This window comes from Neoarius graeffei, chromosome 11 (assembly GCF_027579695.1).
Source record: "Neoarius graeffei isolate fNeoGra1 chromosome 11, fNeoGra1.pri, whole genome shotgun sequence".
Classification (NCBI taxonomy): domain Eukaryota; kingdom Metazoa; phylum Chordata; class Actinopteri; order Siluriformes; family Ariidae; genus Neoarius; species Neoarius graeffei.
This window is the reverse complement of record NC_083579.1, coordinates 44,453,313-44,477,853: the sequence shown is the minus strand read 5'-3', so window position 1 is coordinate 44,477,853 and position 24,541 is coordinate 44,453,313. Positions and strand designations below refer to the sequence as shown.

Sequence of the window (24,541 nt, the reverse complement as noted above, 5' to 3'; positions counted from 1 at the left end):
TGAAAGAATATTGTGTAAGAATGCAATGTGGTAGGGCAGTTCAAAGACATGCAAATTAGGTAAAAATACCCAGCCACTGGGGTTGTACAAGCCAGTGCATACTTGGTGCCAGTCCCAAACCCAGAAATCTTGGGGAGGGTTGCATCAGGAAGGGCATCCAGTGTGTTTAAAAAAAAAAATCTCTGCCAGATCAAAGGGGGTTTTGCCTTGTATTCCTCCCGTCACAAACTATGTGAACTACGTGACAAATCAAATAAACTAGAAACTTTAAACAATGGGGTGTAAACATTGTAGATATAAGCAGCACACTTGAGTGGAATTAAAGTGGCAATGCAAACACTGTCAAGAGTGATCAAATGAACAGGTATATACAGTATTGTCTGCAGTGTTTCTCAACCACTGGGCCACGGCCCATTAGTGAACCGCAAAGCGCCAGCTAGTGGGCTCTGAATTTTTTTTCCAAGTTTGAAGCCAAATACTAAATAGTTCAGGATGTCATAGTGTCCCAAATCCGGTAGCTGGTTCGCCGAACACTTTTCAAGTGGAATAAATACATTTGTGGGTAAATTAAGATGAATAAGCCTTTATTTTGTCACATTCCTCCTCTACATTTAACTGCACGTGCGTGAGTACACACACGTGCACACAGAGAGAGAGAGAGAGAGCTATAAATAAATAAATTTGTGGGTAAATTCTATGGATCTGTGATGCCTGCTGGAAGAGAAGAGCAGGGAGAACTGGGAAGCAAGTGGCTGTTGTTTGTTTACACCCAATACTAAAACTTGTAGCATCCTACCAACTATCGCAAAGACGTGGACCAAAAGCCCAGAAACTCCTATTTACACGGACAAAAATGCTACAGGATTTATCTTTTAGTGTCCTGATCACCAGACCTTATCCCAGCCACATATTAAAAAGTTGTACTCCTCCATGCTCTTCCAGGTTTTCATGTGTGTCCCCGTGTAGAATGATGTCTGCAGCACCAGGTAGTTTTAGATGTTGGGGAACTCAACAGATGAATAATTTTCCAACTCGTTATGAATGAATGAATGAATAACTTCTATTTGATTGATTGGTTTTTATTTAGTAAAATGATGCACAAAATACATATAGTGTACATTAAGATATACAGATAACACAAATTCTATAATACATTTCCATTGTGGTCTGGCAAGAATCAAATGGCAAAATAGGGGTAAATAGTAAATACATAATATTATGTAAACAATAGTATACTAAAATAATATTAGAATTTTTAAATGTAAACATAAGTTGATCAGCAGAGCTGGTGGGGTTGTGCATGTACAGATACAAATAATTACAAATATAAAAGACTAAAAATATACACAATCTTTAAAAAGAACCTTAAAATCTATTGATTATCTGTTATCTTCACATTAAGTTAATAGTATGCATAACTATTGTCTTTGTATTTAGTTACGGCTACAATAAGATCAATATTTATGCTACTAATGTCAAATATAGCTTGTAAATTTTTCTTTCATTGGAAAAATCCTTTGTTAGTGTGTAAGGATCTAATCCCATTGAGTGGTTTCTATATCCACTTCTTTTGAGTCTTGGTTTTAATAACCTTCTTGTTTGTTATACACAAACATGACAATAAGTTTTTGTGTTAATGGACCAGACTCCACTTTTGGATCATTAATCCCTTTTGACTGAGAATGTCCTGCATGCAGCGTTTGGCTTCTGGAACATCCATACAGTTTTAAATACAAAACCTACAATCTAAAAATTTTTTTATTGCATTTATTTAATTCCCATCTGTAACAAGGAGTGATGTTGCATCCCATTAATACACTTTACAGTAGATTATTAGATTCTAATAGAATAGATGAGCCAAAATAATTGGGGATCTTTTTTAATGGGCCCCGACAAGTATGAATAGGTGAGCCTCGAAGCAGAAAAGGTTGAGAACCCCTGGTCTAAAGTGAATATGAGAAAAGGAAAGAAAATGGGGGGAAATTAATAGTAGTAAAGTGACTGTGCATAAGTGATGGTAAAGTTCAACAATTGTCCAATGAGCTTATCCAAAGGCTAGCTCAGTGCAAAATAGTGTCCCAGCACAGTGATTAGCTGTTGGTACAAAGCATGTCCTGTTACTGCTCCTTTCTACAGCAATATTGAATGAGTCTTCTTATAAAGGAGCTTTGTTGTTTAACCAGTAGGTCATGGAGGGGATGCTGTTTATTGTCCAGAATGGCTGTGAGTTTATGGAGTGTCCTTTTTTCCACCACCACCTCAAAATCATCTAGACAGCAGCCCAAGACCAAGCAAGCCTTCTTGATGAGTTTGTTGAGGTTTCTTGCATCTGTGCAAAAGACTGCACTGGCTACCTGCAAACATTAAAGGACCTGAGCTTCCACAGAAAGTAGTGTGTTCATATCTTTCCTTAAATGTGAAAACTAAAGCCATGGTTGTTCATGATGGCCAAGGAAAGACATGTAGACTATGAAACGGAGTAGACTAAGAACAGAGCCCTGTGGGACACCTTGAATCACAGAAGCAGAAGAAGTGGATTTGTCTCATCTCATTATCTCTAGCCGCTTTATCCTGTTCTACAGGGTCGCAGGCAAGCTGGAGCCTATCCCAGTTGACTACGGGCGAAAGGTGGGGTCCACCCTGGACAAGTCGCCAGGTCATCACAGGGCCGACACATAGACACAGACAACCATTCACACTCACATTCACACCTACGGTCAATTTAGAGTCACCAGTTAACCTAACCTGCATGTCTTTGGACTGTGGGGGAAACTGGAGCACCCGGAGGAAACCCACGTAGACACGGGGAGAACATGCAAACTCCGCACAGAAAGGCCCTCACCAGCCATGGGGCTCGAACCCGGACCTTCTTGCTGTGAGGCGACAGCACTAACCACTACACCACCGTGCCGCCGAGGTGGATTTGTGTTTTGCTTATTTTAATGAAACATTTCCTGTCAGAAAAATGGCATACCAGGCAAGAGCTAAAAGAATGGTGGTAATAAAGTTTGCAATAAACAATATCCAATTCAGGACTCAGTTGAATAAGCAAAAAATGCTAAGCATCTCTGCCAATTGGATAAGGTCACTAACATTTATAAGGGCGTCATGATACTATGGTAACTCTAAATCTAGATTGGAAAGGATCATACAAAATTTTAGGGATAAATATACCTGATTATGCCCCTTTGCCATAAGAGATTGAATTTTTAGCCTTCAGTTTGTTAGCTCTGTAGACTGAGGCTGTTTTTGATGTGTGTTTTTGGAGGTATTATTAGACTGAAGAAGTAGATCAGATCAGACATCTCTGCTCCCAGCAACCAATTAATTTTCTTTCAGGTCCTATTTCCCCATTTGTGAATCGCACACTAAAATGTAACTTGACCACTCTTGCACTGTTTTTGTTATGCAGATACAACCTCACCATTTCCAATCTTTTCCTGATATTACTATTCATTCATTCATTCATTCATTCATTCTTTCTTTCATTCACCTTCACCTATCCTCCTTGTGTCGAATGGTGTATAGGGTTTCCATGTCTGCTGTCCAACTGTCTCACTGGGATGTCCAACCAAATTCAGTTCTCTCTTTCTCCACCATTCTCTTCCATGTAGTTTTTGGTTGACCTCCCTTTCTTTTCCCTTCTGGTTTCCACTCCATGTTGTTGCTCACTTCCATGTTCTATTGACTCTTGAGGTCAGGTTCTTGTAGGGCTGTGAGATCATGTCTCTTGAATTTCTCTCTCTTTTTTTTTTACAGTCCTCTTTAGTTTCAGTTTAGTCACCCAATGGTCGCTTGTTACATCAGCTCCTTGCCTCACTCTTGTGTCCATGATGGGTGATCTGAATGTCCTCCTGATCAAGACATGGTCTATCTGGTTCTTTGTTCTCCCATCAGGCAAGGTCCACATGAGTTTGTGGATGTCTTTTGTGCGGAAAGCAAGTGCCAGTGATCACCATTCTGTTGTTCTGGCAGAACTTGCCCAACAGGTTGCCATTGTCATCCCTCATTCCAGTTCCATGTGTTCCCATGACATCCTCAAAGATGTTGTTGCTAGTGTGCACCTTGGCATTCATATTGCTGGTGATGATGGAGGTCGTGCTTCTTTACCTTGTTCACAGTTTCTTGTAATTGCTCATAGAAGTCATCTTTGACTTCCTCTTCTGCTTCATTTTGTTGGTGCATACACATGGATCATCGATAGCTTGATATGTCTTGAGACTGAACCTGGCAACAATGATTCGGTCACTCACTGGATTCCACTGCAGCAGCATCTTTGCCACCCCTTTAGCCATCATGACTGCCACACCAAACTGGTGGTCTTCGTTATCATCTCTGCCACTGTAGAGAATTGTCTCTCCTGGGTTCGTCTTCAAGTGCCCTGATCCAGTCCATCAACATTTGCTGATTCCCAAAGTCTTGAGGTTGTTTTGCCGTAGTTCCCGTGTGATCTGTGCAGTTTTTCTGGTAGTATACATCGTCTGCACGTTACAGTTCCTGATCTGGATCATGTCCTTTGGCTTGAGCAGCGACTCCAGCGGCCTGCAGACTTCCTCTCGGCTTTCATCTGAAGGTGTCATACATGTGGCATCGGGGACCATGGTCACACTCACCAGCATGATCAGATGTCTCATCTCATCTCATTATCTCTAGCCGCTTTATCCTGTTCTACAGGGTCGCAGGCAAGCTGGAGCCTATCCCAGCTGACTACGGGCGAAAGGCGGGGTACACCCTGGACAAGTCGCCAGGTCATCACAGGGCCGACACATAGACACAGACAACCATTCACACTCACATTCACACCTACGGTCAATTTAGAGTCACCAGTTAACCTAACCTGCATGTCTTTGGACTGTGGGGGAAACCGGAGCACCCGGAGGAAACCCACGCGGACACAGGGAGAACATGCAAACTCCACACAGAAAGGCCCTCGCCGGCCACGGGGCTCGAACCCGGACCTTCTTGTTGTGAGGCGACAGCGCTAACCACTACACCACCGTGCCGCCCCATGATCAGATGTGTTGCAAACATTTCTGGTTTCTGTACCTGTGTAGGTTTTTACGAGGTAGGGTAGTTAACTGTATACCCAATCCCCAACCTGGAGGACCAGGAGGCCTATTTCTGTCTGACTACTCGCTTTGAACCTGTCCAGCATGGTTGGATCTGCTGGAGGCATGACTTCTCCACTGGCATAGCTTCAGGGGTCTTTGTGGCGTGCAAGCTACCACACCACATCAAGGTATGGGCATCATAGTGGCTCATTCACCTTCAGTAACCACTTTATCCTGGTCAGGGTTGCAATGGATCTATAGAATGAAATACAGCTTATGTTTAGCTCTGGTGGTTATAGTTAAGTCAGGATACTGCAGATAGAAATGCCAATTTTGGTCACATCAATCATTTTCACATTTTTATATAAATTGCATTTGTAACGTATTCTTTTATTCTGATATCAAAACTCAACAGAACAGTCTGTTCCCAAGATACACTTACTGGCCATTTTAATAGGAGCACCTGTGCACCTGCTTATTCATGCAACTATCCAATCAGCAGCAGTGCAATGCATATAATGGGGTTAATACAGGTCCAGATCTTCTGTTAAAGTTTACACCAAATATCAGAATTGTGGGGGGGGGGAGTAATCTCAGTGCCTTTGACTTTTTTAACATCCAGTTTTACAGACAGAAATACCTTGATGTTGAGAGAGGCCAGAGGAGAATGGACAAGCTGATTTAAGCTGACCGGAAGGCTACAATAACTTAATCATGCTTTATAATCATGGTGAGCAGAAAAGGCTCTCAGAATTCAAAATACACTGAACCTTGAGGTGGCTGGGCTACAGCAGTAGAAGTCCATATCAAGTTCTAATCATGTCAACCAAGAACAAGAATCTGAGGTTCTCATAACTTCACTCTGTGGAGGATGGCCTCATATGGACAGTCTAAACATGCACTTAAAAGATGGCTCTAGACACTTACAGTTTTGCTGGAAGTGGCTTAGGGCTACAATTACCATGATAAATTGTCATGAACATTTTTTTGCACTTAAGTCACCATTAATGAACAGCTGATAACGTCAACAAAAATAGACTTCGTGTTGAAACTATACTGAATTTCCCGGTTATACAGTTGCACTTTTTGACCACATAGGACACAGTTATAGAAGCGAGTTATTCATAATTACAAGATCTGTTATCACCCAAATGAGGATGGGTTTCCTTTTGAGTGTGATTCCTCTCAAAGTTTTTTCCTCATATCATCTCAGGGAGTTTTTCCTTGCCGCTGTCACCTCAGGCTTACTCATTAGAGATATATAAAATTATTTGGGATAAACTTATATATTTAAAATCTTTAATTTTCTGTAAAGCTGCTTTACGACAATGTCGATTGTTAAAAGCACTATACAAATAAATTGACTTGACTTGAGGTTATACTGGATACAGGATCACTAAAACTGGACAGCTGAAGACTGGTAAAAGACCAGATAATGGTTTTATAATCTCTTCTTATGTTCATAGCTCTCTCTAATTAAAATAATATTAAAGGAATTTCTCAAAACCATTGATTATTGTTGGATGTAGGCTATGTTAGATTTTTATACTGAAAATGGCATAATACCATTGCATGATATTTTCTTGATGAAACATTATGGTTCAACAAGGGCAGCACAGTGATGCAGTGGTTAGTACTGTTGCCTCACAGCACGAAGGTTCTGAGTTTGAACCTCGTGGCCAACAGTGGCCTTTCTGTGCTTGCATGGGTTCCTCTGGGTGCTCCAGTTTCCTCCATCAATCCAAAGATGTGAATCAGGTCAAATGGCTATTCTAACTTGCTCATAAGTGTGAGTGTGAAAGGTGGTGTACCCCACCTATTGCCTGAAGTTAGCTGGGATTGGCTCCAGCTTTCCCCAAAACCCTGATAGATAAGCGGTATAGATAATAATAAATGGATGTTCCAACAAACCATTCTGTAAAAGTCTCTTTTCGAGAATATCTTCAAAGTGAAATGCAGTACTAGTCAAATGCTTGGACACACCTACTCACTGATAGGTTTTTCTGTATTTTGACTATTTTCTAGATTGTAGAACAATACTGCAGACATCAAAACTATGAAATAACATGTGGAACATGTATGGAATTATGTGGTAAACAAAAGTGTGTTAAAAATAAACAATGTTTCATATTTTAGATTCTTCAAAGTATCCAGCATTTACCTTGATGAAGTGCTTACACACTATTGGCATTATCTTAACCAGCTTCATGAGGTAGTCACCTAGGATGCTTTTCAATTAACAGGTGTGCCTCGCCAAAAGTTCATCTCATCTCATCTCATTATCTCTAGCCGCTTTATCCTTCTACAGGGTCGCAGGCAAGCTGGAGCCTATCCCAGCTGACTACGGGCGAAAGGCGGGGTACACCCTGGACAAGTCGCCAGGTCATCACAGGGCTGACACACAGACACAGACAACCATTCACACTCACATTCACACCTACGGTCAATTTAGAGTCACCAGTTAACCTAACCTGCATGTCTTTGGACTGTGGGGGAAACCGGAGCACCCGGAGGAAACCCACGCGGACACGGGGAGAACATGCAAACTCCGCACAGAAAGGCCCTCGCCGGCCATGGGGCTCGAACCCAGGACCTTCTTGCTGTGAGGCGACAGCGCTAACCACTACACCACCGTGCCGCTCGCCAAAAGTTAATAAGTGCAATTTCTTGCCGCCTTAATGCATTTGAGATCAAATAGTCAATAATAAAAATACAGTAAATAGCCCTACTCTGGTGGTGTAGTGGTGTTGCCTCATAGCAGGAAGGTTCTGGGTTCAAGCCCAGTGGCTGACGGAGGCCTTTCTGTGTGGAGTTTGCATGTTCTCCCTGCGTCTGCGTGGGTTTCCTCCGGGTGCTCCGGTTTCCCCCACAATCCAAAGACATGCAGGTTAGGCTAACATGGGGTAGCCATGGTCTGAAGGTTGGGCTGAAGTGCTCTTGAGCAAGGCATCTAACCCCCAACTGCTCCCTGGGCACTCTAGCATAGCTGCCCACTGTTCTGTGTGTGTGTGTTCACTGCTTCAGATGGGTAAAATGCAGAGGAGGAATTTCACTGTGCTGAAGTCTGTGCTTGAGTGTATGTGTGATAAATAAAGGCGTTTTGTTCTTGTCTTGTCCAGTAATCCATATTATGTCAAGAGCCACTCAACTAAGTAAAGAGTAGCAACATCCATCATTATTTTAAGACATGCAGTGTCTTTTAATTAATAAAAATAAAGAAAAACAACTGACTTAGAAGGCAGCACAGTGGTGTAGTGGTTAGCACTGTTGCCTCACAGCAAGAAGGTCCTGGGTTCAAGGCCAGCGAGGGCCTTTCTGTGCAGAGTTTGCATGTTCTCCCCGTGTCTGCGTGCAGGTGCTCTGGTTTCCCCCAAAGACATGCAGGTTAGGTTAATTAATGGCTTTAAATTGACTGTAGGTGTGAATGGTTGTTTGTCTCTGTGTCAGCTCTGTGATGATCTGGCGACTTGTCCAGGGTGTATCCTGCTTCTCGCCCATAGTCAGCTGGGATAGGCTCCAGCTTGCCTGCGACCCTGTAGAACAGGATAAGCGGCTACAGATAATGGATGGATGGAACTGAATTAGAAGGTGTGTCCAAACTTTTGACTGGTACTGTAGATATTTTAGTTCTAACATCAGACAACTAGATTTTTTTAAAGAAGGCAAATGTATAAATAGCCAATAGACAATAACCTGTTCATCCAACCAATATCTGTAGCCGCTTATCCTGTTCTACAGGGTCACAGGCAAGTTGGAGTCTATCCCAGCTGACTCTGGGCGAGACATGGGGTACACCCTGGACAAGTCGCCAGGTCATCACAGGGCTGACATGGAGACAAACAACCATTCACACTCACATTCACACCTACGGCCAATTTAGAGCCACCAATTAGCCTAACCTGCATGTCTTTGGGGGAAACTGGCGCACCAGGAGGAAACCCACGCAGACACGAGGAGAACATGCAAACTCCACACAGAAAGGCCCTCATCGGTCACTGGGCTCAAACCCAGGATCTTCTTGCTGTGAGGCGACTGTGCTAACCACTACACCACCATGCTGCCCCATTACCTGTTCAGTCATTGTCAATTAATAAAATGACATGTGGTATTAATAAAGGTCATGTATATTATGAAGGACGTGTGGTAACTTTACCCAGGTCATAAGTTAAGGAAATTCGGTCCTTTTTGTGTATTTTTGTTGAAGGATTAGTCTCATCTCATCTCATTATCTCTAGCCGCTTTATCCTTCTACAGGGTCGCAGGCAAGCTGGAGCCTATCCCAGCTGACTACGGGTGAAAGGCAGGGTACACCCTGGACAAGTCGCCAGGTCATCACAGGGCTGACACATAGACACAGACAACCATTCACACTCACATTCACACCTACGGTCAATTTAGAGTCACCAGTTAACCTAACCTGCATGTCTTTGGACTGTGGGGGAAACCAGAGCACCCGGAGGAAACCCACACGGACACGGGGAGAACATGCAAACTCCGCACAGAAAGGCCCTCGCCGGCCCCGGGGCCCGAACCCAGGACCTTCTTGCTGTGAGGCGACAGCGCTAACCACTACACCACCGTGCCGCCCTGAAGGATTAGTGCATGGTTGAATTCATTATTTGGGAAACATTAGTGTTATGATGGGTGGCACAGCACTGTTGCCTCACAGCAAGGAGGTCCTGGGTTCGAGCCCGGCAGCCGGCGAGGGCCTTTCTGTGTGGAGTTTGCATGCTGTCCGCTTGGGTTTCCTCTGGGTGCTCCGGTTTCCCTCACAGTCCAAAGACATGCAGGTTAGGTTAACTGGTGGCTCTAAATTGACCGTAGGTGTGAACGTGAGTGTGAATGGTTGTCTATGTGTCAGCCCTGTGATGACCTGGCAACTTGTCCAGGGTGTACCCCGCCTTTCGCCCGTAGTCAGCTGGGATAGGCTCCAGCTTGCCTGCGACCCTGTAGAACAGGATAAGCGGCTGCAGATAATGGATGGATGGATGGATGGTGTTATGACTTTGTGGACCTTGCAGTAATGTGTTGGCAGGAAAACAGAAGTTAAGTATGTCTGGGCAGTACTTGATGATGGTGTGTGCTTGGTGTCAGACTCCTCCCATGCTAATGATGGGTGGTGTAGTGAAGTACAGGCTGCTCTGTTCCTCAGAGGTCCGTCAGTGCGCGTTTGGAGAGGAGATGAAGATGATGATGGCTGACCAGGAAGTGCGCCTGCTAGTTCATGGACAGTAAATTACAACACATACACACAGGTTTGTCGTGTAAATTCAACGGAGCAGTAGCCATAGTGCCTTCCCTCGCATCTCTTGACGGTGTTGTTGAGTTTCAGTGCTTGTTTAGGATGGGGTGTGCTGTCTCAGGGCTCGGGTTAGCCTCCAAGAAATCAGCAGAAGCCGCGAGTAAAGAACAAGAAGAAGCAGAAGAAGCGCCGCATCTCAGCAGTGAGCACATCCATATGATTAAAGAGTCGTGGAAAGTTATTCAGGAGGATATTGCCAAAGTCGGGATAATCGTATTTGTCAGGTGAGAAGGTACAGTTTCCTCTGAAAATGCTCATTTTTACATATCATACAAAGCATTCAGAATAAAATCTATAAATCCACACAGTTTATGTGTGTGTGTATATTTATTTATTTATTTATTTTTTTTTTTTACTTATTTAAATTTACTATTCATCTTTGCACTATGCACCATATTGCACCAAAAGGGAAATCCTTTCTGTGATGAACAGCTAAAATCCAGATTCATATATGAGTGATTCCACGCTTATGGGTACTGAAATGGGGACATGAACTTATTTTTAAAAATTCACCTAAAACCATTTCTTTTTTTACCATCAGGTCACAAAACATGTAATCTTTAATGAATGATATGTTAAAAGATAACTTTAATTTTCTGAGATGTAATAAAAACATATTTATATGCCAAAGTCAAGCCTATGAGTTCCAAAATGATGTCTGTTACATTACTTCTGTTACGATTGTCCATCTCGCGTCTGTTACAAATTAATTACAATCTAGCTATATACCATGTTGATCTTATTGAAAGAATGTGTATGTTTATTCTACTACACATGTTTATTAATTATATTTGCTAAAACATCACCTTCCTAGGTTTCAAAAAGTAATTCTACATTGTTAAAATTGAGAATCTATATGTCCACAACACTTCTGTTACGTTCTGACTTTGGCATATAAATATGTTTTTATTACATCTCAGAAAATTAAAGTTATCTTTTAACATATCATTCATATCATTCATCATAAAAAAGAAATGGTTTTAGGTGAATTTTTAAAAATAAGTTCATGTCCCCATTTCAGTACCCATAAGCGTGGAATCACTCATATCAGTAATATCACTTGTAAAATATCTGAACACTTATACCGTCATTCTGTGCACACTGTATACTTTATATTTATTTAACTATTCCATACTTGACTTACCTGGATTACTTTGCACTATGCACCTATTTTTGTTGTTGTTGTTGTTGTTGTTGTTTGCTTGTTTGTTTTTGTGTTTACGCTTTTTTATCTGTTTTTGTACTATGAGAGCTAAGTGAACCGGAGTCAAATTCCTCGTGTGTGTCCACACACCTGGCAATAAAAGTGTTTCTATTCTATTCTATTCTATTCTATTCTATTCTATTCTATTCTATTCAGTTTATTGTAGGCTGAGACACAAACATCCAGCTGTTCTGTTTTCTGCTTGACAGTAAATGACCTTATTAGTGTTGTTTAGTTTGTCACAGTTGCAAGATATTACAAACCAAAAAGATTATCTATATACACTAGCAAAAATCAAACAGAAAAAAATATTATGAAACAAACAAAAAAAATTTTTTTTAAATAAATTTTTGTGACTGGAAAAGGGGCGGCACGGTGGTGTAGTGGTTAGCGCTGTCGCCTCACAGCAAGAAGGTTCTGGGTTCGAGCCCCGTGGCCGGCGAGGGCCTTTCTGTGTGGAGTTTGCATGTTCTCCCTGTGTCTGCGTGGGTTTCTTCCGGGTGCTCTGGTTTCCCCCACAGTCCAAAAACATGCAGGTTAGGTTAACTGGTGTGAATGTGAGTGTGAATGGTTGTTTGTCTCTATGTGTCAGCCCTGCGATGACCTGGCAACTTGTCCAGGGTGTACCCCGCCTCTCGCCTATAGTCAGCTGGGATAGGCTCCAGCTTGCCTGCGACCCTGTAGAACAGGATAAGCGGCTAGAGATAACAGATGGATGTTCTCATGTCAATTGCACCTGGTGTTATTATAAAAGACATTACTATTGGTCATGAAGATTTCACCCAACTAGTAGCAGTCATGGTGAAGATGAAGAAACTGTTAGGTTAGGCTAATTGGTGGCTCTAAACTGACCATAGGTGTGAATGGTTGTTTGTCTCCATGTGGCAGCCCTGTGATGCCCTGGCGTCTTGTCCAGGGTGTACCCCGCCTCTCGCCTATAGTCAGCTGGGATAGGCTCCAGCTTGCCTGTGGGACAGACAAGCGGCTACAGATAATGGATGGATGGATGGACTGGAAAAGGAAACAGGACTCTCGTCCCAATTGACAACCCTTCCCACAAAGGAAAAAAATGTATATATACACTAATTTAAAGGAATATAAAATTTGTACTTTAAAAGGAGTTCATTTAGGCTAAAAAAGTCAATCTTAATTTGGGTGTCTAACTAAATAATAATGCAGAGGCGTAGCTAGGGTGGGGTCCTGGGGTGTCTGTGACACCCACCCCCCACCCCCAGACCATACATTTTTTCAATAGCCACATAAGAATATTAGAAAAGCAGCCACTGTAATTTTTCTAACATATATATATTGTCACCTCAGCTTCATTAGGGTTTCTATAACCTTGTATGGACTTCCTGTGGTTTGGGCGCGAAAACCCAGTTCTGCGCAAGTGCAACATGATCGCACTAGAAAGCATGGTCAAGCTGCCAGTGTAGCTGCAGTCTTTTTAGTTGTGAATTACGAGTATTTCCTCTTGTGTTAATAATTCGCCATGTCAAAACAAGCGAAACTTTCCTCCTTTCAACGTGAAGAGAGGTAAGCAATTTATTATATATTTTTTTCCATCAAAGTTGCATTCTGTGGCTTCGAAGCTAAGTTTTACTGTGTCGTTTCTAGAACACAACATTAAGAAAACGTGGAAGAATACACTATGGCAGAGCGATCGACATTGACAAGATCGTTGACATCTTTGCCATTCTTCATCCACGACGCCTTTTACTTAGAAACATTTTGGCCAATGAGCAGTAAGACACCAAGAATAGAGAGATCTGCATCGGTTGACTAGGGTAAGATGTCAAGCCGCTATCTGCCGGATAAAGCTGATTTGGTTTAATCATTGTCCGTCATCTCAACAGCTCGCAACATGAGATGAAAGAATGATGCAAAGACCGCGTTATTTTCTCAAAATGTATTCAGTGTATTTTTTCATTTACAAACCTGCAGGTATGTACTCAGGCTGCCAGTCATTGTGTGACACCCCCCCCCCCCCCCCCTTTGAAAAATCCTAGCTATGCCCCTGTAATGAGATATATAAAATGTCTAAACAACTTACATATACAGTTTATGGAGCTTGATAAAATGCTTGTTTCGTGTAGTAGAAAGAGTTTATGCAGGTTTTGAATTTGTACAAAGACTGTTGACATTTTCATTTTGCTTGGGAGGCTGTTCCACAGATCAATCGATCGATCGATCGTGGAAAGAATGAAGACCTGTAGTAATTCTGCTTGAACTTCACCATTGGAACAAGATTGTTCTTGTCAAAGTTTCTTGTTTGGTATCTTGTTTCATTAGGAACCAGGAGATAATTTCCTTCTTCCGTGATAGCTTGTACATTCTTAAACTTGTATAGTTGGACCAAGTCAAATATCTGATGTCTGTTTTCCAGTGGTTGGAGTTCCAGTATGAATAGCCTTTTATTGTATGTCAAGTCCTTGGAATAGTTAAGGACGAACTTGGTGGCTCGTTGCTGTACATTCTCAATGAGTCACTGAGGTTTGACAGTGTATGGTGACCAAACACAGGACAGTGTCACCCAGGAAATACCTCAGACATTGTTTAATGGCAAAACATTTTCTTGATTATTAATTCTTTGAGCATTTCAAAATATGTCAATGTCACTTCAAACCACTTTATAACTTTTTAATGGCTGTTAAAGGGGACATGCTGTGAAAACCAGTCAAAAGTTTGGACACACCTTCTAATTCAATGTTTGTTTGTTTTTTTCTTTTTTATTAATTAAAAGACACTTCATGTCTTAAAGTAATGATGGATGTCGTTTCTCTTTACTTACCTGAGTGGTTCTTGGCATAATATGGATGACTACAGTTGTGGAATAGGGCTGTTTACTGTTTATTATTATTATTATTATTATTATTATCATCCATCCATCCATCCATCCATAAATCCATCCATCCATTATCTGTAGCCGCTTGTCCTGTTCTACAGGGTCATGGGCGAGCTGGAGCCTATCCCAGCTGACTATGGGCAAGAGGCAGGGTACACCCTGGACAAGTCGCCAGGTCATTGCAGAGCTGTATTATTATTATTATTATCATTGCACTGTCACAGAGTACGAAATTGTGGTTACATTAGTGTACTGGAGATTTCAGCTATCTGTCAAGTCGGAACAAGGACCTCAGACAGACCGCACCTTTCACAATATGTGGGCAGTTCTGAGCAGAACTGACGTTTGTAGGGTCATAATGTCATACTTCACATCCAAAATGTCTAAGTATGTTTTTAATGTCCTTGGAATTGAATCCAAGGCACCAATAACAACTGGAACGACCTTGAGCTTTGATTCTGGCAGGTCCCACATTTTTGAGATCTTGACTTTCAGTAGTGCGCACTTGGTACTCTTATCTGCCTTGACTACTGTCTTGACTACAGTTGTGGAATAGGGCTGTTTACTGTATTATTATTATTATTATTATTATTATTATTGCATTGTCGCAGAGTATGAATTGTGGTTACATTAGTGTACTGGAGATTTCAGCTATCCATCAAGTTGGAACAAGGACCTCAGACAGACCGCACCTTTCGCAGTATGTGGGCAGTTCCGAGCAGAACTGACTTTTGCAGGGTCATAATGTAATACTTCACATCCAAAATGTCTAAGTACGTTTTTAACGTCCTTGGAATTGAACCCAAGGCACCAATAACAACTGGAACGATCTTGATCTTTGATTCTGGCAGGTCCCACATTTTTGGGATCTTGACTTTCAGTAGTGTGTACTTGGTAATCTTATTTGCCTGTTTGGTGACAATATTATGGTCACCTGGTATTGCCACATCAATTATCAGGCATTCCTTCTGCTCCTTCTTAAAGACCACCAAGTCAGGTTTTCAAGCTTCGATTACATGGGCAGTTTGGAACTCAAAGTCCCAAAGGATCTTGGGCTTCCCGTCCTCATCTAGCACTTTCCCAGGTGTATGTTGGTACCACTTGTCTTCCATGGCATAGCCATACTTTCTGCACAAAAGCCAGTGGAGATTCAAGCAGACCTTATGCCGACGCTTGTATTCTTTTTGTGCTATTATTATTATTATTATTATTATTATTTACTATTTGATCTTAAACACATTAAGAAGGCAAGGAATTGCATTAATTAACTTTTGAAAAGACACAGTGATGCTCATGAAGCTGGTTAAGATAATGCCAGTAGTGTGCAAAGCATCATCAAGGTAAACAGTGGCTACTTTGAAGAATCTAAAATATGAAACACATTTTTTTTTTTTTTGTTTACCACATAATTCCATTTATGTTCCATATGTTAGTCCATAGTGTTGATGTCTTCAGTATTGGTCTACAATGTAGAAAATAGTCAAAATACAGAAAAGCCTATGAATGAGTAGGTGTGTCCAAACTTTTGACTGGTACTGTATGTTGATGTGACTTCAGGACGTACTGGGTTTTTCAAAGTGAACTGTTCCCTTCCCAGTCTTTAATGGCCATAGAAAAAAAATGGATGGTGAGAACAGGTCAGTTACGAAAGTGCATGCTTCTTACATTTTATTTTATTTTATTTTATTTTTTTATGGTACCGTTCCTCATTAACATATGCCCACCCATAGTGATCTGAATCTAGAAGACTGAGATATCTACTTATTTATTCAGCAAATGAGACCTGGAAGGAACAAGTGGAAATGTCAGAGAGAAAGTGCAAGTGGGCTGTTCCAGGATGCACAAAAGAAAGTCTAGTTTCTCTCCTGTTATTTTGGAAAAATGATATAAAGAATATTAACAATGTCACTAAAATGTATGGTTTAAAATTATCATTCTGAAATAGCCATCTGTAGTCTTGGTCGTGGCACTGGTTCAGTATCCCCTCCTTCATTTTCTTCTTCTGACCTGGGTTCATACATGTAAGGCTGTAATCCTGGTACAGAAGCCATTACTTACGTCTTAACTCATTTAAAGATGTTAGCCAATCAGAGCGAAGCTAATTACATATTTAATATTTAAAAGCACAGCCGCAAAATCAGCCTGTCGGGTTTTCATACCATACTCACAGCTTGAGGGGCAAAAAAGAACCAAGGTGTAGGTTTGTTTTTTTCAATTAAAAAAAAAAACTTTCCAAACTTTACAAAAGCATCTCAGAGGGTAAATATATATTATTTACCAGCTGGGAGGTCCGTATCATGAAATACTGTGACCGAGGTCTTGAAAATACTGACCGAGGCCTCTGGGCCGATGTTTTAAACGGGACATGCCATACAGACCTCGGCCCAGAGGCCTCGGGCAGTATTTTCAAGGCCGAAGTCACGGTATTTCATGATACGGACCGACCTTAAGCTGGTAAATATATTTAGTTTTTTCTTAACCAGATTCTTACAGAAAATGAGAGCGCTCGAAAGGGAAACCATGTTTAGAACAAACCTACTACAAGCTCGTCAAAAACTTGTTTGACAAGCTACGTCAGCTCGGAATTTTCCAAAAATAAAAAACTTGATCTATACTGAGAAATGCGAAAATAAATATTGACAAAAAATTGCTACTATGTTTGTTGTTGTTGTGAATGAGCGAGTCGCCAAACATTCGTAACCGGGGTCCGGATCGTAGGATTCCGGACCGCTCGCGAGCCAGTCAGAGCACACGATTTGATGGAAACTGGACTGCGAAAAAAATAATATAAAATAATTGAAAACTGTATGGCATGTCCCGTTTAAAACATCTTTTACCCATGTAAGCATTACTATTCACATATGTCCCCTAGTTAGCTATAACAATGGACTTGTATAGACCCTTCCCACGTGACGTCACGACAAACGCGGCCGCCATTTTGGACATGAACTACCAGTAGTCTACCACAGCCAACAACGAGGAACGACGGCGAAGCATCAAAAGGAATATACCGTAAAATACCAAATAATAGCCCGGGCGATTATTTGTCTCAATCACGTAAGAGACCCGGCGCGTATTAGAGACTAGGCGGCTATTTGGAACAGGCGATTAATTCCTTCTTCACAAATACCTTCCCCAAAATCTACCTCAAAACGGGGAAAAAAATCATTCTCAGATAGGCCTACTTTTAACCAGTATAACTTACAGTTTGTTTAGAGTTAGATTACAGATAGCACGGTGCCGACTTCGGGGAATTTTGAAGACGCAGAATGCATCTTCGCATGGCACAGTCGGGGTGGATAAAGGATAAATCACACACCTTTTCCTGTTAATGACTAGTTAAGCGCATGCTTTACAAAATAATCAAGAAACCACACCATTGTCTGTGCGCAGCACTGTGATTTAATTACTCTGCAAAGTTATGGTCACTTGCTATCACCCTCACCCATGCAGCCTCCCTCCACCCTTTGCGCTTCGCGATGTCTGTCAATCTGAAATTGCATGGAGGGCGCGACGTTGAAGCAACATAATTAGGGTGCGAAGTGTCAAACCAAAGGGTTTTTTCTTATGCTGAAAAATAAGTGACCTGCAGTGGCTACATACTGTCATCTTGCATCACGTTTCTCTCCAAGACGTCTCCCTGTTTGGCCGATATGAGCCTATTCCCCGAGTGAGTTGGTACGGTGGCTCGACCCCGTAGAAAACTTAAAGTTCGGATGAAAGTTAGTTGAATAGGTTACTGACTTGTAGGCCTACATGTTGCCTGCCTGACGCGTGCTTCTGCCCAACTTGCACGACAGATTACTTGTTGAAAAGGCCCCTTGGATTAGATTGGCCGCGAGCAGACTGAAATGCATGTTAGAACGCTCTCACCTTTTTTGTAAAGCGTCTTCCAGATCCGAATGGGTAAGGGCAAGTGAAATGGTATAAGGTCTTTAATAAAACTCAGTGTGTGCTTTGACGCATACATTCGGCAATTTAGGTCGTTTAACAGAAGCAGCAGTCCAACCTTGGAAACCCGCAGTCCTTAATGTCACCACACACGCTGGCTTTCGTTGGGTATACCCAAAGGGGTGGCTAAGACATCTGTCAAAAGTTACGGAGTTGCATTCCTCAAGAAATATTACGGTAGACCAAGATTATAACATTGAAATGGCATGTTTATTATCACGTAACAAAATGTTGTAAACAGTATTATAGAAATAATTTCATTCATTCATTCATTCATTCATTCATTCATTCATATTGTTTCGGTAGAAAACTATGCAATGCAAAATCGTTTAAACACCAGAAAACCAGAAAAGTGCTGGGCCTCAAGATTCTAGATAGAACGTTCGGACGCTTTTTTTTTTTTTAGACCCCGGCGAGTATTCGGAACCGGCCTTTATTTGTCACAACACACGCGTACACCCGGCCGTTAAAGGGAACTCGGCGGTTAATTGGAACTCGGCTATTATTTGGTATTTTACGGTAGCCATCAAAGAAAGTTTTTACTTTCAGCAAGACTTCCATCATGCCATTATATTGTTGTGCACCTGGCTGTAGTAACCATCAACACACAAGGCAAGATTTATCATTTTATCGGATCCCGACAGATGCTGACCGACGGAGAAGATGGATGATCTCTAAAATATTGGCAAAATGATGTTTATTGGCATAGCAATCGTGTGTAACGGGAAGCATTTGCATATCCGAAGTGTTGTGTTTACATCAAAGATAAAATAAACCGATATGACAACGACTGCTGCTGCCAGGTTGGGGACACAAACTAGTAGAAAGGAAGTGTGCCAGCAGTGCCAACACACTTCCTTTGTGGTCGATTCTGCTTTAAGGTAAGATGCATTTAATTATTCGTCTGCTGTGGGTTTGGAATCGGTAGCCTGACCGATTCGTTCATGTTTGTGGTGCCATTTGTTTGTTGACGCGTGTTGAAATGGAAGATTGGTTGTTGACATGATTTCCAGTGATGCTTTGGTGCTGCTGTGGATCAGATGTGTTGAGTAGCCTGACTGTTTTTTTTTCTTGCGTGTGGTATCATTGTTGATGCGAGGCTGTTTTTTGAACATGCCAATGCGGGCACGATTTCCCCTGATGAGTTATGACTTCAGACGCGATGTGTGTGTGGAGTCCGTGTGATATGTGCGTAAGAGAGGCTTCTCATGTGTTTGGAGATCCGCGCTCTGAGACAAGCGCAAGCACCCCCCCCCAAGGGAAAAAAAGGGACCCCCCGAAAATATCAGCATAGTTCGAACACTGGGTTGGAGAAAGTAATGGCAAATAGTGAGTGCACAAACCATAGAAGGTAAACTGTACACAGCGCCAGGGCAGTGTGATGGTATGTCTACTTTTAGATTGTGTTAGCTCATCAATGAACACACTCGTCACTCGACGAGTTTCACGTCTTTACGACGGATACTTAAATGTGTGTTAGGTATTATTGTTGCAGTCTAAGCAGTCATTGTAGCAGCTAGATGAGCGAGAACTGAAAGGGTCTGTGCCATAAACCGTTATTTCTTCATGTCCAAAATGGCAGTCGCGTTTACGAAGGTCACGTGAGTGAAAAGGGTCTATAGATCAATTCATGTGTCTGTTTCATGTTTACACTGCCAAGGGGAATAAGCTGAAAATGACCCCACTGAATGATCACTCATCTCATCATCTCTAGCCACTTTATCCTGTCCTACAGGGTCGCAGGCAAGCTGGAGCCTATCCCAGCTGACTACGGGCGAAAGGCGGGGTACACCCTGGACAAGTCGCCAGGTCATCACAGGCCTGACACATAGACACAGACAACCACTCACACTCACATTCACACCTACGGTCAATTTAGAGTCACCAGTTAACCTAACCTGCATGTCTTTGGACTGTGGGGGAAACCGGAGCACCCGGAGGAAACCCACGCGGACACGGGGAGAACATGCAAACTCCGCACAGAAAGGCCCTCGCCAGCCACGGAGCTCGAACCCGGACCTTCTTGCTGTGAGGCGACAGCGCTAACCACTACACCACCGTGCCGCCCCTGAATGCTCACCGAAATCTTAAAATAAACTTTCTGACTTATTGACACGGACCCAATATGGACTTGTATTAAATCATGCTCTAATCCACTGCTTAAGTCATCTCTGTTTCACAAAGATACCACGGTAGTCATGTTATGATTTACCATGATATTCTCTGGTGAATTATATTCAATTAATTTGCGTTCTGAACTCCCATCATATTTAGATTGCAAAACGATCAAACTGAAGTTTGAATTGTTGGCTCACCATGTCCCTATGGGTCCTTTAGGTTTAACATTAAAATGTAAATCCTTATGTAGTCCTGATTAGATAATCAGTGCTTACTTCTTATGCATATACTGTATGTTTTCAACAAAGCCACATTCAGAATCTAGATATCTTTAAAACAGTAATACAAATTCTTAGTGGCCTTTCTAAATTCATAAACAAATTAACATCAAGACATAAAATAAATGGGACATGTATCTCATTTATAAACTCTGGATATGAACCTTTTATTTTGCACAGTAAGATGAGGGTCAGTGACAAAAAAGATGTTGCGGGAGTAGGGTTGTTACAGTGTCATGATTTTATGGCTTTTAGTCCCAGTGTGTGATTGGGCGGAGCACTGCACACTGCTTTGTTCGGGGATATATTTTTTTAAATGCCCCCATTTTTTTTTATAGTCACTTTCTGTCAGCTATTAACATCAACAACGTCATGGTAAATACTGACAGTTTCAGAGAGTTTATAGAAAAGCTGTTCTGAAAGAAAGAAAAAAAATATATATATATATATATTTCTAAGAGAGAAATGGATTTTATTTGTTGTTTCCAAACCTAGGCGGACAGCTTGACAAAATATCTTGTTCACTACAGTGGTAAATAATATGGGTTTTATTTCCAAGTAATGGCTAAAGGGTCATTGGAACAAGGTGATAAATCAAATTGGGAATAATCACCAGGAGGGGAAGTCTCTCTCTCTCTCTCTCTCTCTCTCTCTCTCTGCCAGATGAGTGACTGTCTATCTGTATCATCATATTTTGGAGATTAACACAAACCAGGTTCTACAAGATTTTAAAAAAAAAAAAGTATGTACAGGATGGAAAATCTATTCTCCTTTGTAATCATGATCAAATAGTCATTATTCATTTTAGTAAAGGAATCATTTCTCAGGAAGGAGAAACCTCTTATGAGTATGATTGCTTATGACTGCCTAAAGGAGGGGGATGAGACATATCGCGCAAACCCAACATAACTCTGGTGGATGGTGACGCTACTGTAAGTTACCCAGGGCTCCACACCTGTGTACCCTGAAATAAATCAGATGAATGTCTTATGTCCATATTGAAATGGTGATTCAGTGAAATCACAACTCAGGGGGTGGCAGCATGATCCTAACCTCACTAAGAAACATGACTGTTCCAGGGGTCTCCTTTTCAACCATGTATACGTTTTGTGCGTAAGCTAGTGGTAGAAAAGTGTAATCTCTATTAAAATGATCATGAGGAGCTCCTGTCCCACTGATTGTCATTCATAATTAACAGTAATCGCTGACCTTTGGCACTCACAAGGTAAAATTGTATTTTAAAAGATTGTGTAAATTGATGCCTTGTGTGATGATTTGGCGCACACAGCTTTCTTCAGGGAACATGTTTTGAAGAACCAAAGGAATTGCTTTACTAAGTGCTGAGTAGCTCATCAGTCAAATGCATTTCCCCAGTGCAGTTTTAGTTGCTTTCTCATTTAGAGTTTTTTAAGCCATGGGAATATTTCAACAAGAAATTAGTCTGTAGTATGAGCTGAATAATGACATGTCTTACATGCGAATATATGACATATCTTTCCAAATACAGCAGCAGAAAGCACAATAATGAAAGATTTTCATGCAAACAGAGATTTTCTGTACAGTGCAAAAAATTGAAAACTGAATTTGAGGAGAAAATTACTTAATACTAGTGAAATGATCTTGCTGCATGGACAGATATTTTTACTTGATAAGACATCTTAGAAAAAGTTGGTTGTAATCTAGAACTAGGTTTAATAATCTCAGAATTGGTGTCTTGTATTCTTCTAATAGGAAATGCTAGATCGTTTCAACTATTTTCAAGATATTTTCACTTGCTAAGATATCATTTTTTGCAGTGTAGATTGCCCACATGTACCCCTAAAAAAAAATAAATTAGACAAAACATTTATTGGACAAGTGACAAAAAACAATTTTTATTTCCCTATACTAAGTTATTGTCAGTGAAGTTAATCATCTTTTACCTTTTGTCTGAACATACAACCCAATTCAAAAGCAAAACCTCAAAATGCAACCCTGCCAGAATAACAGATACCAACCCAAAGAGACCAGTGTTGCAAAAGGACTACAGGGAACTAAACATTAGAAAGCTCATCTGATCTCATCTCGTCTCATCTCATCTCATCTCATTATCTCTAGCCGCTTTATCCTGTTCTACAGTGTTGCAGGCAAGCTGGAGCCTATCCCAGCTGACTATGGGCGAGAGGCGGGGTACACCCTGGACAAGTCGCCAGGTCATCACAGGGCTGACACATAGACACAGACAACCATTCACACTCACATTCACACCTACGGTCAATCCAGAGTCACCAGTTAACCTAACCTGCATGTCTTTGGACTGTGGGGGAAACCGGAGCACCCAGAGGAAACCCACGCGGACACGGGGAGAACATGCAAAGTCCGCACAGAAAGGCCCTCGCCGGCCACTGGGCTCGAACCTGGACCTTCTTGCTGTGAGGCGACAGCGCTAACCACTACACCACCGTGCCGCCCATTAAAAAGCTAACTGGGGAAATAGCATAGCACCTAGTAAGTTAGGGGTTTAAACTTTAAGCTGCATAAGAGCTCAAAAGCTGGAAATAACATTGATCGAATGGTGGAAGTACTGGGTGGACACTTACACTTTCATAGACTAAACAGATCACCTCTATAAACCTCTTACAGAAAGATTTAAAAGAGAACATAACATAACATAATTGGGCGGCACGGTGGTGTAGTGGTTAGCATGGTCGCCTCACAGCAAGAAGGTTCCGGGTTTGAGGCCGGCGAGGGCCTTTCTGTGTGGAGTTTGCATGTTCTCCCCGTGTCTGCGTGGGTTTCCTCCGGGTGCTCCGGTTTCCCCCACAGTCCAAAGACATGCAGTTAGGTTAACGTGAGGCGGCCTTGGGCTGAGGTGCCTTTGAGCAAGGTACCTGACCCCTGACTGCTCCCCGGGTGCTTTGGTGTGGCTGCCCACTGCTCTGAGTGTGTGCGTGTGTTCACAGCTTCAGATGGGTTAAATGCAGAGGATGAATTTCACTGTGCTTGAAGTGTGCATGTGACGAATAAAGATTTTTTCTTCTTCTTCTAACTGATCATATTTTTTCCAATTACCTGAAGCCCAGTCTTCAGCGAGTTCATTTTCCGATACCTCAAGAAGGTCAGTGAGGTTCAGCCCACCCCATCTAAAAATGACCCACAAATTCCACAGAGATGCCACTTGTGCTTTTGTGTAGAATACAGTGGTGCTTGAAAGTTTGTGAACCCTTTAGAATTTTCTATATTTCTGCATAAATATGACCTAAAACATCATCAGATTTTCACACAAGTCCTAAAAGTAGATAAAGAGAACCCAGCTAAACAATTGAGACAAAAATATTATACTTGGTCATTTATTTATTGAGGAAAATGATCCAATATTACATATCTGTGAGTGGCAAAAGTATGTGAACCTCTAGGATTAGCAGTTAATTTGAAGGTGAAATTAGAGTCAGGTGTTTTCAATGAATGGGATGACAATCAGGTGTGAGTGGGCACCCTGTTTTATTTAAAGAACAGGGATCTATCAAAGTCTGATCTTCACAACACGTTTGTGGAAGTGTATCATGGCACGAACAAAGGAGATTTCTGAGGACCTCAGAAAAAGCGTTGTTGATGCTCATCAGGCTAGAAAAGGTTACAAAACCATCTCTAAAGAGTTTGGATTCCACCAATCCACAGTCAGACAGATTGTGTACAAATGGAGGAAATTCAAGACCATTGTTACCCTCCCCAGGAGTGGTCAACCAACAAAGATCACCCCAAGAGCAAGGCATGTAATAGTCGGCGAGGTCACAAAGGACCCCAGGGTAACTT

General features: G+C 41.7%; 1 protein-coding gene across 1 annotated transcript in view; it reads left to right on the top strand.

The window, feature by feature from the left end:
- Positions 1-10,392: 10,392 nt before the first annotated feature.
- The window catches only part of xgb (x globin), a 52,010-nt gene continuing 37,861 nt past the window's right edge, over positions 10,393-24,541 (top strand). The window contains exon 1 of the mRNA XM_060933981.1: positions 10,393-10,577. Coding sequence (XP_060789964.1) covers positions 10,396-10,577 — 182 coding nt within the window. The 5' untranslated portion in view covers positions 10,393-10,395. The remainder of the gene's footprint in view (positions 10,578-24,541) is intronic.